This window comes from Lycorma delicatula, chromosome 1, assembly GCF_047948215.1.
Source record: "Lycorma delicatula isolate Av1 chromosome 1, ASM4794821v1, whole genome shotgun sequence".
Classification (NCBI taxonomy): Eukaryota; Metazoa; Arthropoda; class Insecta; order Hemiptera; family Fulgoridae; genus Lycorma; species Lycorma delicatula.
In genome coordinates this window covers 61,753,983-61,771,261 of record NC_134455.1, presented here as the reverse complement: position 1 = coordinate 61,771,261, position 17,279 = coordinate 61,753,983, and the positions used below count along the sequence as shown (strand labels likewise).

General features: G+C 26.5%; 1 protein-coding gene across 5 annotated transcripts in view; it reads left to right on the top strand.

The window, feature by feature from the left end:
• The window catches only part of LOC142318880 (ubiquitin-conjugating enzyme E2 Q2), a 117,898-nt gene that overhangs the window by 87,506 nt on the left and 13,113 nt on the right, over positions 1-17,279 (top strand). Inside the window, exons 8-9 of one of the 5 annotated variants that reach the window (XR_012755068.1) lie at positions 10,749-10,799; positions 13,955-14,038. Coding sequence is in view for 2 of the 5 variants with exons in the window: in XM_075355504.1 (XP_075211619.1) it covers positions 10,749-10,780 (32 nt within the window). In the remaining 3 variants the exon portion in view is untranslated. Of the gene's footprint in view, positions 1-10,748; positions 16,193-17,279 lie in introns of those variants that run through there. The other 4 variants (XM_075355504.1, XR_012755064.1, XR_012755070.1 and 1 more) reach the window with 4 other exon arrangements.

The window sequence follows — 17,279 nt, the reverse complement described above, 5'->3', positions numbered from 1 at the left end:
TAACCTGATGATGAAGATAAATATTACGCTATCCGTACTCAATATAAAAATGTAAAACAAATGATAAATTAAAAGAAAGATTTCCCAATAATGAAATCGTCTATTAAAAAAATAAAGGATCCAAATAGTTGAAAGTTTTTCAATCATATTCATAAAGATCTTAAATTTTAAAAAAATCTAATCGTTTTGATATATATATTGATGAATTAAAACAAAAGTTAGATAGCTTATATGATTAGCACTTTAAGAATTTGTAATATTGTCTTGCTCGCAGTACATTATTTTAATACGTTGTTTTTTTTTCTAATAGAACACAGTGTCGATTAAAGGTGATTTAGCAAAAGAATTATACAAACCTGAGAGGTGTAGTTATCCATCTAGAAAGACAGAAATTACAACCTGTACCAGACAGATATAGTAGAAATGCTTCCTTATTCCAGATTCAATAAGGGTTATAAAATCATGTTTACTGTTACTGATTGTTTTATTAAATTCACGTGCACTGTACTGTTAAATAAAAAACCAGGTGTAGAAGTCACATCTGCCCTGTGAAAGATATTTGAAAAGTGTTAAATGAATCATTTTCAAACATTGGGGAAAGGAATTTTGTATAATTCACATGTGCAGGCCCTCTTGAAACAATACAACATAAATCATTATTTCACGTTTTCATATAAAAATGCTGCCATAATTGAACGCTTCAATAGAACATTGAAAACAAAATTGTGGACTAAATTTACAGAAAAAGGTAACTATAAATGGATTGATATGTTGCAATATTTTGTTAATGAGTACAACAATTGCGTGGATTCAGTCGCAAAGTTTAATTCTAAAGATGTAAATAAGACCAATGAAGCACAAGTGTTCAGGAATCAAAACAGAAAATGTGATAGAAAAAAGGATGCTGTAAAAATTAAATTTTGTAATTTGTGATTACATCCGCATAAGCAAATATAAAATTTAAAATAAATATATTGTACATGCTGAATCTCGACCTGTTACATATGAATTGATTGATGGTAAAAATGAACTTGTAAAACAATACTTTTATCAACATGCATTACAGAAAATTAAACACAAGGATATAATCAAATTGAGAATATAATTAAATGAAAAGGCAACGAAGCCTACATAAAGTGGTTAGATTTTGATAAAAGTTACAATTCATGGATAGAATTTTGTGATGTTAAAGGAAAACTTTATTGCTACTCATCTTTAATCTTTTCTATATAAATAAATAATATGTCAAATCATTGTTTGTTGGATAGCTTCTATAACAGTGATGAAAGAAAAACTTTTCACAAAAATATTATTGAATATTCATTTACCACATTCTCTAATGAAGAATTAAAACATGAAATTATTGATTTTACTGAAAATTTTGAACATTATTCTTTTAATAAAATATATTTAAAAGTAACTTCATAGTGATAGATTTGATGATTACGTCACACTAGATAAAGATTATGTTTTTAATTATGATGAATATAAAGATGATGATTTATAAAATTTTCCTTATCATTTACTTTCAATTAATTATATTACAGTAAATTATATATTATACTTAAATGAAACTATCACCCTCTGGTAAAGATTAATATTTTATTGATAATCACTTTTATTCATTTTTACATAGATTCCATATTATAATGTTTGAATTGATTGTTTCAGTCATATTAACATGTTATTTTTACTTGAAAATTGATTACTTGTGCGAAGGAATTAAGGAAATTAATAGAAAAATTACATATTGTAAAAGAAATATCGTAATATTATATCATAAATATCATTAATTTATTGAAAAATCACTTGATATATATATATATATATATATATATATATAAAGATGAAGCTTCGTAATAATAAAATTGTCAGTATAGAGTTAGAGGAATGGTTAGAGGATTTTTGTAAAGACAGATTGGACTATTTTCCTTCAAAATTTAATTTTGTTATTCATTTTTTCTAGACATAGAGCCATTTAATTTTTAACATGTAGAGCATAATATTAAATATGTAATTGAGTCTTTGTTGATTACCTATTAACGTGATTTTGATTTTATGAATGGAACGGATGGAATACTTTTAAGTTTCATACTAATTTGGGTTTTATGCATAAAATAGGTAAATGCTATGATTATGAAATGTATGTTAATCAACAGATACACAATGATTTGTTAAAACGTACTCCTATTTATCCAATCAGTAGAGTTGATTTAATATTGTCTAAAAACCAATAATTTATTGATAATCATTTTTTTTATTCTTTTTATGTAGATAATTATAATATAGTAGTCATATGATCTTAAATATTCATTTGATATGAATTTTCCAATTACAGATTTTATTGATTTCTTTGTATGTTATTTAAATGAATATAATCGTTCGGAAGAAGAAATACACATAAAAATAACTTTTCATTGAGATAATATAGATTTGATTGTAATAAATAAAAGTTATATAAATAGCGAGTTATTTTTAACAGAATTAGAAAATGATTTAAAAGAATCTAAGTTGTCAAGGCCTCATCCAAATAGAGTTGATGTAATCTTGAATTGTTGTCATTAACTATTGATTTTCAATTTTAAATATTTCATATAGATAAATATGAAGGAATTACAACAGAAACAAAGTTCCCCATTGCAAATGCAACATTAGAATGTGGTATATCCAAGCAAGATAGGCATAGTTCTTTGTTGCCAAACACTACAAGATGTTGTATTGCTTGTGGGCCCTCAAACTGTAGCAAAATAAATGTTGTTTTTAATCCTTTAATTCATGAAAACTGATTACGCTTTAAAAATCCTATATCAACCTCTGTATAGCAAATTATGAGAATTGATGATGTTAAATCTAGAACAAGGTTATTATGAATATAGTGAACGTGATCAGGTTCCACAGCCAGAAGCTATTGAATAATGATTGACAATGTAATCAAAGAAAAACAAAGCAGTATTGGTGATTACTTTGTTAGAGGTTGTCATAATAAAATAGATTGTTTTTATTTAGCTTAAACATATTGTAAAATACCAAAACAACTAATACGAGACAATTGTAATTTTTTAGTATTATTCAGACAAGACAGTCTAAATTTACCAACACATCTGCAATGAACATGTAAATGTTGACATGTCGTTTGTTAATTTTAAATCATTATGCGAACATGTTTGGAACACAAACCATTACAGTTTTTTAGTTATATTGATAAAGGTTCTAATAAAAATAAAGGTTGTTATTAAAACGATATTGATAAATATTTAATCGTTGTTTGAACACTGATTGAACGCAACATCTAACGCGAATAAACTTAATTGTTTTGAATTTTAATTTTTTTTTTTTTTATAGAACCATGTTTAAGAGGGAGAAACAAACAGTTGAAATTGATAAACCTTTTAAATGTAAACATACAGAATTCATGATGGGTTTGGCTGAAGGAAATGATTTATTTGCCAAATGCTTTAAACTAGTAATAGATCCTATTAAAGAAATTAATGAAAAATTAGATTACACTTTAAAAATCTGTACATTTAAAAAAAATCCCTACCTCAACCTCTGTATAGCCAAAACAAACAGACTGTACAGTCAAAACAAACCTCACCACCACCTCAAACTGATGGTGAAATTGATACTGATAGAGCAGGATGTGAATTGGGTGATAGATTGTCAGGTCGTTTAAAAAAACATCAAGATAGGTGGTGTGAACAACAAAATTTGTTGAAGCAAGAGCATTCAAGTGATGAAAAACATGAAGAAGATATAACAATGTTATTTTACCAAACAACATTATTATCTGAACAAACTTAAAGTGCATATGAAGGTGAAGAACCCCTTAAATTTACAATATATAAAGATATTTTCATAGATAGTATATTTACACAAGTCTCTGAAATGCAAGATACATTTACAAGTGAAGATGTTATAAAACTATATTTAGAAATATTAAAAACAGCATCACAAGTATCATTGGTATATGGTGTAAAATATGATAAAAATGCAGACACTAGCACTCTGGGTAACACTAAAATTGAATTTATAGATGATAAAATCCATTTAGGTGTTGATTGGTATAATGCAACACCTGGTATTTTAGAGTTATTAATCTATTAATTTATAAAAATCCAGACCAAAAAAAGTTCACACAACAGATATGCAAACTCCCTAAATACAACAAAATAAGTAGAAAGCTTTTTTCTCCAAAACAAACAGATAGATCTGTTTCATTGTATAAAACACCATCCATATCTTGTAGTGGTAGTAGATTGTTACTTGCTCAATTTAATTATAATTCAATCTATTTATATTGGCATGATCCAAACGAATTAGTAGATAGATTGCATACACTTGTAGGTGAATATATATATATATATATATATAAAAATGTTACGATTAAGATAAGGTCATAAAGGACAAGGAGGAAAAGGAAAAAAAGGGCCTTCCAAGGATAGGTTTTTCATTAACAGATGACGGACCTTATGATATACAAAAACATAAATTATGTAACGTGTCAGATCCAACTGACGATGATGACACGTTGTATTTTAAACGAGCTAAACAATTGTTTAACAAATACACAATCAATCTCAATGAAAAGTTTATAGGTTTGGAGCAATTAAATCAGGCTATAATATACTATGATATAAATCATTAAGACAAAATTGTAAAGTTCATGAAAGTTGCATTCGAGCTGCTTAAATCGAAAGTTGTAAGGTATACAGATGATGAGTTAAATGGTCGCGTTACAGAAGATCGCTTGAAAGATTCCATCACAACACATGTAGAAAATAAGATTAAATCTATTGTTGCAGAAATGATTCATGAAAATGAAATGACAAAATTAAAAGTACTTCATAAAACATGGTTTATTAGTTTTACATTGTTAACTTTTTAATATAGATATTTAAAAATGTAAATGTTTAATGTAGTTAAAATTAAGAAATTGAATAGTTTTGTTCGTTTTCCAAAATATGCTACCAAACAAAGTGCAGGTTTAGATTCTTTTTAACAGTCAAATGTAATTTTGAAACTATGTGAAATAAAAGCCATCCCAACTGGTATCGCAATATCGTTACTGAAAAATTTTGAAGCACAAATAAGACCTAGATCAGGCATGGTGGCTAAGTGTGAGATTACAGTTGTCAATTTGCCAGGTACAATTGATACCAATTATCATGGTAAAATAAAAGTCGTCCTTATTAATTTAGATGATAAAGATTTTATGGTACAAAAAGGTATGAGAAACGCAAATGGTAATATCAAAATACAACACATATCATGCATGGATTGAAAGTGAAACACTCTGTGAAACTGAATGTAATTGTCGTGGGTTTAGTTCAACTGGTTTAGCATAAATAATCTTGTTTCGATAAATTTATTGTATTTTTTTGCTTTATATGAACTATATTTTGGAGGTGGGAATTCCCATGACCAAATTTACCTACATTAAAGAACCCTGAAAATTTTGTCATTAAAGATTGTACTGTTTATTGTAAAAATGTGGTGAAAAAATTAAGTTATTCCATTGACTTGGATCTGAGCTAATGAAAAAAGCCATGATCGGGATTCTGGGGTCGGCTAATTTAAATACATTAAAGAATCATTTAGACTTTTATATCAATAATATATTTGAAAGAAAATAATTTTTTTATATATATAGACATGAGGATAAAGAAAAAATGACAAGGAATTGCAGTTTCTATAGTGAATAAAGCTGTAGATTTATTATCATTTGAAGCTCATATTCCAGGTTACAATTATTGGGGACCAGGCACGAAATTAGATGAAAGATTGAAGTGTGGTGATTAAGGTATCAATAAATTGGACAATGCTTTTAAGCTGCACAATATAACTTATTCAAAATATTCATATAATAAAACAAGATCTTCCTGAAAGAGATTGGGAATGCATAGTCGCGCCAGATAGTAGTTTTAACTGAAAGAGCTGCCTTCGCAGTAACTAACGCAATGAAACTTAATTCTAAATGTGGTGGTATATTGAAGCTTAAAAGAACAGGTGGGAGATTAAAAGAAAGGTCATGGTATTAAAAAAAATAATAATAATAATTAATTCAGTACCAAAACGCGCTTTATATGATTATAAATTGATTAAATACGTAAAATAGTTGAAAATTCCACATTTTAGAGGTGTATTTATGTTAGATACCTCACTGAAGAGTTTAGAAAATATGAACACACTGTAGTCAATTTAGACACTTCAAACGGACTCTGTATGCATTGGGTTTGTTTTAAAAAATCAGTAAAAATGTAGTCTATTTTGATAGTATAGGTAATGTTTACCCCCCTACAGAATTGATGAATTATTTCGGAGAATCTAATGTAATGTATAATCATTCAAGCTAATGATGATGTAATTTGCGGGCGATTATGTTTAGAGTTTTTATGTGAATAAGTTATATGTTTGTTCTATTTTTTTCTCCTAAATATCTATGTCTGTCTGTTATCAATTGATGGTAATAGTTCAGTGGTTAAGAAATCATTTTTTCCTCCAATCAATCTATCAAATGGAAAATATTAGTTGGGTTTAAAATGACAGTTAACGCTATTCCATATGTTGAAGAGAATAAGAACAATAAATTGTGTTATGTGTTTAATAAAAACTTCAAAAAAGATGAAAATAATAATAATTATGAGGTAATTAAAAAACATTACATAAACATACCATCAGGTAGTTATGAGATAAAAAATATTGCTGAATATATACAGGGCGAAATGAAAACAATTAAAAAAAGCATATCCTTGAAGAAAACAGCAATATTACAGACTGAAATTAAAAGCACTGTATGGATAGATTTTTCAGATAAAAGATTGTAGTATTGGTAGTCTATTGGGTTACAGATCAAGAATTCTCAAATCGAATATAACACATGTATCAGAGTGAATGATAAATATAGCTCCTGTAAATGTAATATGTGTAAAATGTACTATTATTTTGGATACTTAAAAAAATTAAAATCAAGATCTTTTTTTGTATGATTTTCCATCAAGTGTAGATCCAGATGATATAATTGAAGAATATCCATTTTATATTGAATTTGTACCTGTAGATGTGAGAGAAATTTATGATTTAGTGATAGAGTTAACTGATGAAAATGATTGAACATGTTGTTAGTATTGAGAGAGTGTAAATAAACTATTTGTAAATGATTTTTTTTTATTTTACTATAGATAGATAGATAGATAATGCCTCTTACATATGAAAGTGATGATGAGTTTTTTAATAATAAAACATTACAAATTGACTGAAGAAAGTATTAAAACATAAAAATTTCTATGATTTGAAATTGTTGACAGGAAATTAAAAGCGATTAACAAATTACAGTTTTAATTGATTCACCGTACACATTCTCAGATTCAAAAAACAAATATCCTTTATACATGATTGATTATTCGCAACAAGATGGATCTGTAAAAATGGATGTTATTGATTTGAAAATTCAAGTTGAAACTGAAGGGAATTTCAAGCCTAATACAATCACATATTTTTTATTGATATACAATAACATAGTGAGTGGCCTACTCACCATTACTGGTAATATAAAAAAAAACAACCCGTCGATGTAAAATAGATAATAGGTCAGATGTAACATTATCTTATTTAATTCGTATGAACGAGACCTACCTGCAGATAAATATGTCATTAAGGCTGTGCTGTTAGATAATTTTTTTTTTTTTTTTTTTTTTTTTTTTTGTTAAAGTGCATCTAATAATATACATTAATTAACAAACTGAGTAGTGTTGATGAGTAGCAAAGAATGTAAACATATCTCTTTCCGATGTTGAATGTACATTTTAATGAGAAATATATTAGTAAAAGAGGGGATTTAATGAAAAAAACATTATGAAGGGGGGGATATGATCTTCCTTGGTTGCAAAATGATTGTTTAATGTATATTCTTAATCGTGTTGTTGTGGGTATGTTAATTGTTATTTAATGTAGGAAAAAAACATGGTGGTGATTGTAAACATATTATACTACTGTGGATGACTAGAATGCTCATAATTAACTACTATTGTCTGTTTGTAAAACACTTGTACCAATCTCATATTTGTGCTTGGCCTAAAGCATGCTCACCAGATGCTTACTTAATCATTCGGTAGCATCTGCAGCTGTCTTTCTGAATTTGATCCAATTTGTTGCTCTTTAAAATTATTAATTTTTACTTTGTCATAGAATCAAAAAATGTCATACTGATTCGCACCATTACAAAGTAAAATATATTATGACACTTCTCAATTGATAGCTAAAGAAGTACAGCTTGTATCTAGCATCACACAGATATACAACCAGTTCACACACAATTTAAATTTCAGGAACTTTTAGATCGCATCTCATACATAGAACTAACCATACCCTATTGTTAGTAGATCATCTCCAGAATTCACTATTACAGGGATCTTTTTTTCGTATTAACAATTTTGACAATAAGGTTTTAAAGACTGTAAGTGACAGTCTAAAAAAATAGACAAAAAGTGTGAATACTTACATATCCTTTAAATAAAAATCTAAAGCAATATGTGAAGAATCTTCTATGCAATGTTATTTGCTCTGCTAGTTTAATTTGTTTCTATGCAATGTTATTTGCTCTGCTAGTTTAATTTGTATAACGTCTGTCAGGAACTGTCAAACATTCAAGGTGTGTTTGAAAGCAGGAAATATTGGAAGCAAAAGAATAGAAACTGATTGGATGATGAAATTTTTCATCATCCAATATTTAAAATGGAAATTATGGGTGCCATCATTTCCATTTTTCTACTGTTTGTTATATCATTTTTACAGTGAACTTTGCTGAACAGAATGAATTATTTCTTTTCATGGTTTCATATAAATTTATGGGTACATAAATGGCCCTAAGTTTTTGTGATTTAAATCTAGTTTGGTTTTGTAAACTTTGAAAGTAAACTTATATTTTGGTTTTTAAATATTTTCAATACGTATATTGTTTAATACTACTTGATAGCAAAATCTGAACTAATAAAAAATAGAGCTTAACATCCTGAATTGATGAAATGATCTACACTACTTTGTATCAAAGTTTTGTAAGTTTTTGCAAAGCTACTCGCTACGTTCAACTTTTTTGGATCTATTTCAGAAGAAATAGGTATTATAAAATTGTATTTGCACCTAGAATAACAGTAACCTCTGGCATATGTTACAAATAAATAATTTTCAGAATTATCCTCTCCCTATCCTTTATGTCTGTCTTCTTGCAGAAAAACTACTAAATATGATGGTTAGATTTGATTACCCACCTTGATAAACATTTAAATGTAACAAAAAATACAAAATAGAAAATTTTTGTTATTGCAGTATACGAAGAAAGTACCTCTTAAAAAACTCTGTACAGTTACTAATGAAACTCTAGAATCAGCAGTTTCTTTAGTGATCATTTTTGTAATAAAAAAAGATTTACTACAAAATCATGTGTTATTTATTAATCAGATAATCAACAGAATATATTCTGGTTACTCCAACCAATTCACAGCAAGAAAATTATTAATTAATCTTGTCATGTGATACCCTCAGATCTTCGTGATGTTCTTCCAAAGCAAGTTAATCATTATTTTATTTTATAGTCTACAGTCTCATCATTTAAAATTTAGTACCCATAATCATTGGTATTGCAGATACTCATTGACATTCTTGAAACTTGAATATAGTATTTCTCATTAAGGCCTACTACATGTTTTTTTGAAGTCTTCAGGATTGTTTTGTTAGTCATTATCAGTTGTTATTTAATCTTATAAATGGTCTCATATTATAAATTGAAAGACATAATTCTTACTTGCATAAATGGTCTCATATTATAAATTGAAAGACCTAATTCTTACCTGCCTAAAACAAACTGTACAATTAATTCAAGCCTTCTTTTCATTTTATCTATAATGGAAGATGATCTAATGATGATAATGATGATATAATGATTGAATGATCTAGAGTAATCAGACATCTGTTTAATTAGCGTACAAAACGCTATTTATTTTAATAACCCTCACTCCTACCATTTTGATCTCCTGAAAGGAGTTTGCTCAAAAGAAAGAATAAAATTGAATTCTGCATTTAGTGTACTCTATAAAATTTGTTGTGCATCGAATTAAAACTTTGCTTTGGTAATAGTTTGAAATTAAATTCTGCATCCTGACTGATTTATAAGAATCCTACATGGTTGATGTTCTTCAGTTTGTTTATTATGTACAGATTTGTTCTGGACTTTGTGTGCTTTAAGTGGTCTGCACTGATAGAATTGCCTATAACATACCCCCAAGGATAAAATAAATATAATTTCTAACTTAATTAGGTCTAGTTCCTCAGAGATTGTAGGTTAGGTCTAGTTCCTCACAGCAAAATATCACATTTGTTTTAGTTTTAATGGTTCTGTTTAGCAGGACATCGTAGAAGCATGTTGTTTTACCCTGGTTTCAAAAAAATAATTCTTTTGCCTTTAGCAAGTTGAGCTCAGAATTCATAAGAAATGTTCACAAAGACTTCCATATTGGTGTTAATGTAAACAAATGTATGTCCAATTAAGCTTATTCCTGAAGAAATGATTTTTCATTATTATAGTTTATTTCTTTTAAAAATTATACACTTGTAAAATTTTCAAAAATGTCCTAACTTTAATCCTGTGTAACTTTCTATACATTACTTCATTGACAATGAGAGTTCTGTATCCTATCTGTAAGTGTGCTGTTTTCATACTTATTATAATTAGAAGTTAATTGTGTCATTTGTTTCAGGTTGGTTCACCCCACCGAAAGAAGACGGCTAAAGTTTACATTGTATTATATGTATGTATATATTCTGCTAGACACTTAATTGAATATTAAAAAAGTGTTAATTTCAACATGGAGACTTTTAATAATTATACATCAAGTTTACTACTTAGATATATAATTATGCGTTTATATATATATATCGAAAATATAATGATAAAATAATTATATTACGATCGTCAATTGTTAACCTCTTCGTTATGATGGATATTATGGTATTAACTAACTGTTGTTCAATGTGTGTGTGTGGAGCAGAAATACGAGTGTTTTAATAACTTATTTTAAGTCATTAGAATGCTTAATTTATTTCCTCATATTAAATTTATATATTCACTTAAATATTAAATTATATTTCTATAATTAATACTCTTCTAAAATTTTGCAGAATTGAAAATTTTGTATTTAAGAGGTAATCAGTTGTACTGATTTTTTTTCAGGTTCTAGCTTTTAATCCTGAGTATTGTTTATTTTTTTACTATTTATTGTTGATATTTCTTCTTTTTATTGAGTATTCTGTAATTTGATGGTACAATACGTTAAAAAAATATTCTGTTACGTAGATGATTATTTTTAATTTTAAATTTATTTCCTTGGCAACTGATAGTTTAGTAATTTTATATTTTGTGTGTATAGACAAACATGCATACATCTAGAATATTAGCTATGATTCATCACGTTATAGTCATGAAATGGAGAATGTATGTTGTTGCTGATCTAATTGATCTGATCAATAACCAAAGACTAATTATTAGCAGGTTCAAATAGGATTGCATAACAATAATTTTATACCCATCTTTCAAAATAGTCATCCTAACCATTCTAGATTAACATGTTAGTTCTTAATTTTAACATGAGCTTTTTTTTCAAATTTTAGTAGTCTGCAAATTTGCTTACAACATTATTAATTTAGAATTTAAGAAATTTTAATTGGACTGGAAAGATTTAATTCCAATTACAAATTTGGAATGAAATCTTTTGATCTTGAAAAGGAAAGTATTTTTATACAACTGAGTTAATTAGAAAATATTTAAATTAATAACTTTTATATATGTAATTATGAGTGAATGAGAGTGCAGATGATGTGCTTAAATGCATTTATTTTAAATTGAGCTAATGTATTTAATAAATTTCAATAAAATTTTCAGTTTCTTTTGTCTAATGAAGTTTTCTGTGAAAGGGTGTGATTCTAATGTTATCATCTCTAGTTATTGTTATTGTATTTTCTTTGTTTTAATTAATAACATTTCCCTTCATATTCCAATTATTTCCTCTTTGTTTCATGTTACAGTTTTTAGTAGATACTGTTTACCTAGGTTTGTAATGATTTTGTATTTAATCTTATTTTTGCTTACAATTAACTAATTATTGCTGTCTTTCATAATCTTAACCTGTGTGGTAGTCTCCCATTGTCTCAAACCTAAGTATCTTAATAACAGTAGCTACTTTGGTCTCATTGTCCAAGTAAAATACTGTTGCAATGCAAACATTTTTAATGGACATAAGCAAGATTATTCATCTATTAATCGCCTACTGCTATTTAATTTTTTATATTTTTTTTACATTATTTAATATTATGCAAGTTAAATGTTCAGTGTTGGCTAAACATTTCAATTATTAACTAATATCTATTGCGCATGAATATTTAAAATATAAATATGAACTGAATATAAAAATTATGTTTTTTATTTAAAAACAATAAAAGTAATAAAATTATTTATCAATATGTATTAAAAGTGTAAATGATATGAATAAATAAAATATGATAATTTAGTAAAAAGAGGAAGAGTATAAGAAGCAATTTTATAAATTCTTATTAATTGCAGCATAAACATAAAATAATTGTAAATAGTGAAGTAGTATAAAACAAAACAAATTCTAAATAAAAAAATTTCAATAAATAAAAATACAGTACACATTGTTTTCTTCTTTTAGTTTATAGTATTAGAAATATCTTGATACCTTTCTTGATACTTTTCTTCTTCTGATACTTTTCTTGAGACTTTGTAAGACTTTGTAAGAAGACTTTGTAAGAAAAGTCTTCTTACAAAGAAGAAGACTTTTCTTCTTTGTAATTCATTTCAAAAACATTCAATTTGACTTAAAATGTTAAAAATTATTTAAGATAAAATAGTATAAATCATAAAATATTTAATTATATAACAAAATAAGTAACTGTAAACACTTTGTCAACAAAAAATTACCAATACCTGATTATGCAAATTTGCAATTTTAATTAACGCATAGGGTTATAACATGTTCACAAATATATGCTTACCTCCTGTTAATGTAAATCTTTCCACTGTAAATAGTTAATGACTTGCAAGTACCACCAGAACAATATTAATATTAATAATCACCGACTAGACTACAACTTTACAAACAACTACTAAAGGGTTAACTTGTTCAATTGCCTTTCTCATTTTTCATTTAAACTAAAGATGTTGCTTTAAGTAAATGAATATAAACCATTCCGTATTAATTGAAACTGAACTTTGATTTCACCATGAAATTTCAAGTAGTTTATTTATTTTAGATCATGAATTTTATACTCTTTGGTCATAAGACACTATATGATTTCAAACAATCTAATACCTTTTTCCACAAATTTATTTGATAATGTGTATTTTTTTAATGATTTAGTAAACTAAAAAACTATTAGCTGCCAAGTAAATTGATTTACAATCGTGTTGAGAAGTTAATAACCTTCTTTAGTTATAATTAAGCTCCATTGCTGACTTAATAATTTTTTTTATAGGATGTTAATATTTAACTATTATCTAAATTTATTGTAGTAAAATTATTGAAAACATCATTCTTTACCATTGTTTAATTTTATACATTTTAAATTATGTTTCTATGTTTAGAAAACTTTTCGCCTTCTTGATTATAAAACAGTCATTTTATCATAAATATTTTTTATTGTAATGATTAGTAATAAATATTTCAGTTTATTTATAAATTAAGCTACATTTTTTCCTGAGACTTTAACTTTTTTAGTTATTATGTAATTCAGTGTAAGTAAAGATTTATTTAACTGAAACTTTATATCCATTCTTCTAGTAAGATAGATCCGATTAAACTGGAAATATGATTCCATCATTGAAGAAAAAAAATAATAGAATATCAGAATGGTGGATTCAAAATTAAAAGTCAAATATATTTATTTTCAGATAATTCTCCAACACTGATGTTTGTATGGTTTTAAGGTATACAGCAAGAAATTTGACAGAAGAGTAAGGAAAGTTGACAGAGGAGTAAGGAAATAATTATATGAATATGTATTTTTTTAATTAATTAATGAAATTGTATAACTCTAAATTTTAATCTTTTGTTAATTCTGTGATCTTTTGTTATTTTGGAAACATCTATCATATCACTTTGTTTTTGTTGATTAATTTTGTTTTGTAACTTATGTATATTAATTTTCACTGTATATATATATATATATATATATATATTTCTTACTAAATGCATAAAAGATATTTTCACAGTTTCTGATTCAGTAAATCATAATTTACTGGACAAAAGATGTCTTAACAATAAAAAGAATAATAAGAAATGAAAAACTGAATTTTACTTATCAATTTTACAGTTAACTTCTATTGTATTAATCGTTAATTATAATGAATTAGACGATTTAAATCGATCAATTTTTTTTTAAATTTTGTTTTACTTGTAGAACAAGGCCTTCTTTATACATAAGTATTAGTAGCTGTAGTGCACTCTTTTAAAAGTAGTTAATATTAAACTACCCAAAATGTAACACTAAGTCAGAGTATATTTTTTCAGCAATTCATTAAAAATAATCATGGTGTTAAGTGCCTATTATAACTGCACTATATTATTTGCATTAACTTCATTAAAATATATGAGTAGATATTTTGAATTTCATTTTCATAGAGTCAGAAAACATCACACTTATGCGATAACAGAACAGATCATAATGTTATATTGGTTAAAACAATGGCATCATCTGTCAGCCCTTGTTTACTTAAATTTTTATATGTGTATATGTAAGTTATTTACCACCAAGAGAGTGCATGCAACATGATGACACTCAAACCATGATATACTTTTGCTGTTGCAGCCTTTTCTTCGTAACACAATACTCATAAGTAGTTTAAAAAACTCATAATTTATGTACTTTATCTAACCCCTGCCCTGCTTTTTGCATTATGAGAAATATTAATGTTTTAGCTTCTGAAATGTGTTAAACCTGACCATTATCAATACTCAGAACCTTTTGTAAAACCATATAGCACTGTTTTTAATTGTAATAAAACATAGAATGCACTATGTACCTTGTACATGCACCTAATATAATAGTCTCATCAAAAAGTGTCAAGCCATCATTATTGTGTTTTAATGGTTCAGTAATTCCAGTAATGTTTTGGCAATATTATAAAAGTTAATTTGGAAATCTTTTGTACACTTTTAATCAATAAGAGTACATAACCATTTCAATGCACTCCAACCTGTTGTATGTTAATTTTTAATGTTGTATTCTATTTTAAGCCCCACCATTTAGTCCATGTATTAGTAATTATTATGTATTAAAAACTATGTGATATAATATTTTTTTATTTAATTTTTCTGGCTTTTTATATAAATATTTCAATTTTTTAATACAAAATGCATCTTTATTGAAAATGACCACCTTTGGAAAAGACTAGAACTTATGAAAATGCAATGTTAAAGAATGATACTGATATTACATAATTATTTTCTGTAAAATGATCACTCCCTACCAACCACCTGGACCATCAAATTTGTATTGAGGCAACCACTAAAGTTTACAATGGAAGAGCCAACTTAAATGAAATAAATGTTTGTTTTCCAGACAGTTATTGTTCAGTTCATGCTTTTTCTTGCAACAGATTAAACATATGACTCATCAATTCACTTCTGTCATCCCGGCCTCTTTCTCAATTGCCTTATTGCAAATTTTATCAATTGATATTACACTAGCTGTAATATCTAATAGTCGTTTTTTTAATTTGTACACCAGCTGTTTATTAAAATCTGTCTGTTGTAGTAATACAAGTCATTCTTTTTGCTCATCAGTTGCATTTGACATAACATAAGCCACCATCACATCATAAATGTTGGTAATGTTTTACTATTTACGTGATCTGGAAATCTTAATGCATCTTGTTTGAATAATTTATGAAGGTATACAATCCACTTTATTGAATGAATACAGTATGTGATGGAATATAATTGAATTCTGGAACTCTCTTAGATGAGACTATTCAAAATCTAACTTAGCTTTTATAACTTCAGAACTTTGTAAAAGTTCTTCCTGAACATTTTTTTATAATGACTAGGATTTTTATTCAAGAAAAGTATCTACAGCTTGTTCTTTCATCCAAAATTCTTTTTTTACCATTTTTTTTTTTTTTTTTTATATAGTAATATATTCACATTCAAATATAACATCATTGAATAATGAAAATCTTTGTTTTGTCAAAAATGTATTTGTTCTCTTGTAATAAAAAACTGATTCATTTTTAAAAAAAAAAAAAAAGATCAGGAATCATTTAATTTAAAAAAAAAAAAATTTTCTAAGTTTTGGCATTTAGCAAGACTATTTCAGATCCATTACCAATAAGTGTGCTTAATTTTGTGAATTTTATTTCATAATGTCAAAAATTCATTAAAATTAAATGTGTCAAATTACAGACTGCAATAATAGTATACTATTTTATAATTAAAATTTTATTGTAAATCAGTACTGTATTTTATTTTATTAATTAATGTAAATATGTGCTTACATTTCATTAGTATTATTTTACTCACCTTAACAGGCTTAAATGCTATTAAATAATTACTGGTAATGGTTATCTCTGTTAACACAGTCATATTCTCTAAAACTACCACCTCCAAAGAAGACAGAATTGCCTGGAATCACAGTGAGTCCACTTCTTTTTTTAGAGAGGTCACAATATAAGTATACAGAGGTATAGAGAGGCGTTTCAACTTATATTTTTATGAAAAACTAGGGTATTAGTTATTTATAAAAAAGAAAAAAAACTGTATTCAAATATTACCAATGATATATGGGATAAAAGGGGATACCATAAGATTTCTGTCTTAATTAGTAAAATATTTGCAGGCATTCAAATATTCTAAAAATGTTTGAGATTGTAGGAGATTCACATAGATTTCTAGGAGAATAAATCACAATAAGTGGTACTCAAATTTTTAATAAATGGAGTCTTTTATGAGTCAGAACGTTTAGTAATGAACTCAGCCTATACTTAATGATTTAAAGCAGAGGGTTTTTCAAGAATTGGAAGAAGTGGTTTTTCAAATAAAAAAATATCTTAAAATGTGATGTCTGCATTAATGAACTACTGGTAATTAAAACCATAATAAAAAAAATGATAATTATCTATGGAAACAAAATTTCATTAAAATTACCCGTGATCATCATGAAAATATGATACATAGAGCTTGCAAATCTGCACATGGAAATGTAAATAAGTAATAATT